Source organism: Arachis ipaensis, chromosome B05 (genome assembly GCF_000816755.2).
Source record: "Arachis ipaensis cultivar K30076 chromosome B05, Araip1.1, whole genome shotgun sequence".
NCBI classification, from domain to species: Eukaryota; Viridiplantae; Streptophyta; class Magnoliopsida; order Fabales; family Fabaceae; genus Arachis; species Arachis ipaensis.
In genome coordinates, this window is record NC_029789.2 from 31,635,770 (window position 1) to 31,642,309 (window position 6,540).

General features: G+C 34.7%; 1 protein-coding gene across 3 annotated transcripts; it reads right to left on the reverse strand.

The window, feature by feature from the left end:
* Positions 438 to 4,319, reverse strand: LOC107641798 (signal recognition particle 14 kDa protein-like). Of its 3 annotated transcripts, none has more exons than XR_002362717.1 (5): positions 4,121 to 4,319; positions 3,478 to 3,574; positions 3,251 to 3,360; positions 1,027 to 1,122; positions 438 to 722 (listed from the first exon to the last, which is right to left on the reverse strand). XR_002362717.1 is itself a non-coding variant. In XM_016345251.2 (3 exons), the coding sequence occupies exons 1-3, from the start codon at positions 3,326 to 3,328 to the stop codon at positions 630 to 632; spliced, it is 267 nt and encodes an 88-aa protein (XP_016200737.1). In that variant the 5' UTR covers positions 3,329 to 3,360; the 3' UTR covers positions 438 to 629. The 3 variants fall into 3 exon arrangements, 1 of the variants encoding a protein (XP_016200737.1); XR_002362716.1 differs by having other exon boundaries at positions 3,474 to 3,574; XM_016345251.2 differs by lacking the exons at positions 3,478 to 3,574; positions 4,121 to 4,319.

Genomic DNA, 6,540 nt, shown 5'->3' on the forward strand with positions numbered 1-6,540 from the left:
TGTGTTCAAAATTAAAATAATATTTTTTATTGTTAAATTACATTTTTTTAAAAGTATTACTTAAAAAAATATTACCAAAATATAAAAAAATATAGCTATAATTTTTTTTTTTGTTTCCCACGGTATCCCCCAACCCGGCAGGTCAAGGACTAATCCGTCGCGGTACTGAGCTCCATTTAAGGGTTTGCCGCTGGCCAATGGGTTGCTGCATGCACAAGGCGGGATTCGAACCCCCGACCCGCAATTTGGCTAATAGGTTTTTCTAAAAATATTGCAGCCATTGGTAAACCGCTGCAATTTTGAAAGCAGTTTAAAAAAAAATGTATATTGTGGAGGTTTATAACCCCCACAATTTGCAAAACTACATTAAAAAAAATTAGCTTCATAAAGCTACTCAATTATATTGCTTCTAAATCAAGACATACAAAAATAAGTGCAAGTTAAAAATGGCTAAAATATCACAAGAATAAAGTAGTAACAAATCACAAGAATGACATCTCCAAAACAAAATGCCAGAAGCAAAATGCACATTTTAATAATGGTCTTCCCTAGTGGATAGGTAGCAGAGATTGAGTGCAAAAACTGGAATCCTAAGGAGATATTCCATACTGCCAAATGCTCATAATCAATTATTTGTAGTTCTTGAAAGCACCAGCACTGCCAAATGCTTCATGTATCTCCAAATGCAAAAAATACACAATGTCTACAAGCTTTTCCATTACCTGAAGAGTCCACAATAACATTTTATATTTCTACAAAAATAAAACATACTCAATATAAAGTGGTTGAAAAGACTATGGACCATTCTATTTTTATTGTAGAAGATGAAAATTATTACAATATAAAGAGTTAAACTACACTATTGAAAACACCAACCCAAATGAAACTACCAAACAATAAAAGGAAGTCATTATAATTCAAAGGATTTGGACAGTGCAGCACAAACAAATTCTCAATCTTTATTTTAGATTTTGAGCTCCCACCATAGTAAAACACAAGAATCAGTAAATACACTAGTTTTCTTACCTCCTCCAAAATCCTGGACCACAATGATTTTTTCTTCAAATTTCTCACCAACAGAGTCACTCGTGATGCCCCCACAGGCAGCTGTTTCTGGACACCCTATAGATGCAAAGTCTGTGTTTAATTTTAACTACATACAGGATACCAAGAGTACTCATCAATGAAGATACAAATAAAGGGAATAGTATAGCCAACAGCAAATACAATAAGAGTGTCACATTAAAATAAATCTATGCTGGAAAAATTAGGGGCTCAACAGTCTAAAGCTTATTCAATAAAATTCTAAGCTCAGTGATGAAATAATCAAATAAAAGTGCACTACCTGAGCATCATATGTCCCGACCCTTTGGGTAGGGATATCCAAATTATAACTTAAATGTGGCCGGCCAGATAAATCCTGGACAAGGTTAAGAAGAAAGATATAAGTGTTAAGAACAAACAAAATTTATTTGAGAAAATAAGCTTACAACAAATGGGAATGTAATTCACACTTGAAATTTCTAATTACAATTCAGTAGCCTTGTATGCATTCATTGCTTGAGAATGCATGAGCCTTAATACAAAAGCTAACTTAATTTCAATAGTCCCAAATTATTTTTATGTACATTAATCAGCATGACAATATCGGATTGTTGAATTTTTAAATGTAATACCAAACCTACTCCAATTATCATATACTTAAGCAAGGAAAAAATCACACCTTCTCCCCTAATAATAAGAAACAACTAAACATTGTCCCACTATACGAGATTGATACATGGATTAACATCAACGTGTTCTATAATGAAATCATATTCACACCATTTAAATTTAAACTTTGACTAATGCCTAATGATCATTTCTACAATTGGTAAGCAAATTACCAGTGAAGCGTGTATTAATGCTTCATCAAGTGGAGCAGAGAAGTCACCAAACCGATTAATACCCTTCCTATCACCAAGAGCCTGTAACGAAGCCTAAAGATGGAGTAATAGACAAGTAGTTAAATGCAACTATAATTTTTTTTAAAAAAGTGCATAATTATAAATCTAACTATTACAAGGTAAGAAACTGTAATTGTTTAAGAGTCTGCAAAATATTAACAAAATTGTAATCAGAGTCATGTAGAAGATAGCTGATAATACAATTAAATAGATTGCTATAGACCTTCTATTTTTTGGAAAGTATACTGCAGTCTTCAAATTTGACTAGGCAACCCCTCAAGTGCTCCCAGTTATGAGAATTGTTAAACTATAAATTAATAACCCCATCAAGGACAGAAGCAAAATACTGACTTTATGCTTTACTTAGACAATAATACGATAAATTATTGAAAATTGAAAATTGAATGGCACATCAGTCATCAGCACTCATGCTTTTTATGGTTTCAAAAATGGAAAGTCGTCAAAGAGGAAGTTATTACGGTGAAGGGTCTATGTGGTATCTTCAAGTCAAAGAGAAAGTTATTACGGTGAAGGGAACTTGTGATTTTGATGGAACATCTAAGTTACTACTGAGAATCCTAGTAAGTCTTTGCAGCTTCTTATTTTTTCCATTTTAACTTCCAATCTCATTATCAACCGTATATAACAACAAATGAAGCTATCACATCACAGTTAAGATTGGAAAAATAAGAAGAGATCCAGCCTCTTCTACCAGTTTTATTGGGAAAATAAGTAATGAGGCATAAAGATCAGCATACAATCAGTTTCTATGACTATGATACCAAAAGACAATAGATATCAAGATGTTTCAAAACATTACCTGGCAACCAACAAGTCTATATAGCAGCTGCTGCAGTGCAGGCAACTACTCAATTATGGTAGATGAAATTTGAGATCTCTGTGACTGTAAATATGATCAAACAAGAATTGGGTTTTAAAATTTGAGTAATTTATAAACACACGAGACTGTAAACCATGCCATTAAAAGATCATGAAAAGAAAGGGTAAAAGAGAATAACTGAACGAAGAAACACTAGTAGTGATGCTTCAACTATCTTCCTTTCACTTTCCCCATTTCAGAATCAGTATGATTTAACTCAGAGCTCTTAATCATTACAAGTGGGGCAGATGAATATCATGCCACATGATGGAGTTAGATTAGGAACTTTATGCCTATAACTAGTCACAAGATTATCTATGATATAAATTTGTACTACTCAAAAATTGCCAATTAACATGAATCTCCTAAAAGCACACTGAGAAATGAGAATGATAAGCTCATAATATATAAGATACACACGTACCGAAGTAGAGATTGTCTTTTTTCCATTGGTGGCATGGATAAGGCATCTATACTCAATTGCTTCACCAGCAGTTGCCATTTAATTCCTAACGGCTTGAGACTTCAAGGATGCTAAAAGGCCCACCAAGAACATGAACAAGAAGAATAAGGAGTTAGAACTCACTTTGCAAAAAAATAAAACCTAAAGCATTTGATCAGACCATAAAGTCAATACTAATACAAACATACACACATCTTCAAGTGTAACCCAAACAGAGCCCGTCTCAGTGCTTTGCTCGAACATGCTGGTGAGTTCATTGAGAAACGGATCTAGCTGTAGAAGAATCTAGAAAAAACATGCAAAATAGTAGGGCTTAGAATGAAACAACAACACAACACAACACAACACAATAATACCATGCCGATTTTGCAATCAGAATCCTACTTCATACTTTGGAAGAGAAGGTTAAAAATTAAACAAATAATAATAATAATAATTTCAATTACGGTAGTAGTAAAGGTGCACAATTGTGGAATAGGAACAGAAATGGGAATGGTTATCACAAGGAATGCGTTAAAATTCGAAGAACTGAATTGAATTACCATGGATGAAGCAAAGCAATTACTGGGTATAAAAAAATTAGCAAAGCCAATTTCAAAATGCATAAAAAGAGAGTTCAGAACAAATTAAATCAAACCAAAAAGAACAAACCAGAAGTAATGAGCAGAGCAAAAAGAAAGAGGCACCAATAGCAAGCAAAAGCTAGAACAGAGGCACGCGGAGTCTGAATCTGCAGCTCCAAAGTCGAGAGGCTCGTCCGACGTGAAGCTTTGACAGAGGATCTGAATCAGAAGAAGCAGACATGGGAAAGTAGCTAGAACAAATCTGAACCTGCGATGGGTGCGTCGATGAAGGTTGGAGGTGACGGAGGCAGAAATCTATCGCCGATGGTACCTCGTAGAAGAAGGTTAGGGTTAGCAGGGTTTGGGGATATTTTTGCAAAGAGAGGAGAGAGGGAGAAAGGTGTGTCTGATAAATGGGATTATGGGACTAAGAGAATGAGAGATTGAAATACAGCCAAGATAGATTGACGGCAGTTTTTTAAATTCGCAGCAAAACCGAATCAAATGGCTGCTCTTCCAGCGCTCCCCATTAAAATCGCTGAAAAACTATTAGATAGCGGCTATTGTCAAAAACAGCTACTAATTATTCGCCACTATCTTCCGTTTTTGTGGTAGTGAAAGAAACACTTGAACATACATAATGCGAGAAAGAAACGAAATCTCATTACTCCCTTCAAAATCTACACTTCAATATGCACACTGCGAGAAACAATAAAGATGATTATATACATGGTTAAGAGCTACACACTGTATGTATGTTGCACATGTGTCACCCCTAATCTCTCTCATCATTTTCGTAAAGCAGAATCATATAACATTTTTTGAAAATAAGGTTAATTTCATAGTGAATTTTTTTTTTTTTGGTTTTCTATAGGTTAAGAATTAATCTGTCGCAATACTGAACTTCATTTAAGGGACGACGTGGCATTTTTTATATTAGAACTTGGGTCATATTTGGACCCAAGGCTCACAAACACAACCCTAATACCCCTTATTTATGAGTCATTCAGCTCATTTTTATTAAAGAGAGAGAGAGAGTTTAGTTAGAAGAGAAGAGAGAAGGGAAATTATGAGATCATTATTCATATTCTCTTTCATTTGATTATAACTTTTGATCCGGAGCTCCAACTGACGAGTCGTTTGCGGCCACGCGAAGTTCTTGTCGAGCTTTTCGTCTTTATCTAGGTATTATGGTGAGTATCTCGAAGTCCTCATCCCAATTTTGTTTTTCCCTTTCAATTCGTGTTTTGGTTTGGATTTTGAAAATTTTTTGTGATTTTGGTTATTTAGGGATGCTCTAATATGAGCTATTGGTGGGTTCCATCACCAATTTTAGTGGGTTAAGATAAGACATCACTAAACTCTTGTGGTTAGTTGAATTTGATAAATCCTAGTGTTGATTTTGGTCGAATGTATGAATTTAGATTGAATATATGTTGATTGGAGTTAAGTTGGTGATTTGGAGTGCTTGATATTGGATTTTGGTGGCTGAACTTAGAAGCTTTGAAAAAATGAGTCTTTGGTGATTTTTAGCTTGGGAGGAATCGGTCAAGGTATGATTTAAGTTTCATTTAAATACCATGTAATGTGACATGAAGTCCTACACTAGATGACCCTAGGATATTGTTGAATGTTATGATGGAATGTATGTTATTGATTGAAATTGTAGATGATTTACTATAATGATGTTGTTGATAATTATGAATTGGGTATTGAAAGAGATTGAGCCGAAGGCCATGAACGGGTGAGTTCGGGTAAGTTCTGATGGAATAAAATAAGTGAAATGACGTGATTGTGAATGGTGTGATTATGATTATGATGGTGACAACGAATTTAGAGTGATTAATGTTTGAAAATTAGTGTTCAACGTTTGAGGAGTATTTGAATTGGAAATTGATGATTTGGACAGTGATTGTGTAATTGTGAATTATGTATTGAGTTGATGGACATTGGGTCGGAAGCCACGAATTTGGGCCGGAGGTCGGAAAAGGTAAGTTTGGTAATTCGGTGAGTGCATTGTATGTTGCTGTATGAGATTGAAATGGTAAAATTGGAATTGAATATGTGGAATTCAGAAATGATTATTAGAATAGTGAAATTGAGAATTGAGACGTGAAGTGGATGATTTTGAGTTAAAATGTGAGTGGAGTAGGTTTGAGTTTGGTTGATTGTGAATGTGTGAATTGGAGTGGTTTGAGGTTATTTTGTTGAGTTAAAACTATTTTGACTTGTGAACTTTTGGAAAAGTTGGTAATTTCTATTTTTGGTTAAAATTGATTTTTGGCCAACTTCGGTGAGCCATAACTCGATACTCGGAGTTGAAAATTTTACAAAATTAGATTTTTATAAAAATTTATTTATCGATATTTCCAACGGTTCAAAAATGGTTGAAAAATGAATTTTGTGGAATAAGTTATGAGATTTCAAAATTTGGGGTGAAAAATTGAATTTCTGCAGCATAGCAGCTTTCTGAAAACTGATAAATATGCGTACGTGAATGTGTCACGTGACACAAGTATTAGGCTATGGCCAGTACTCCCGTGTATGCAGACGGGGGCTGCGTACGCGACTTTGGAAAATTTTACACTCGTGCATACGCAACTATAGTCCACGTATGCGACAATGCTAGTTTTGACACTTATGCATACGTGGACGAGGCATGTGTATGCATGACCCCCATTTTTGCCA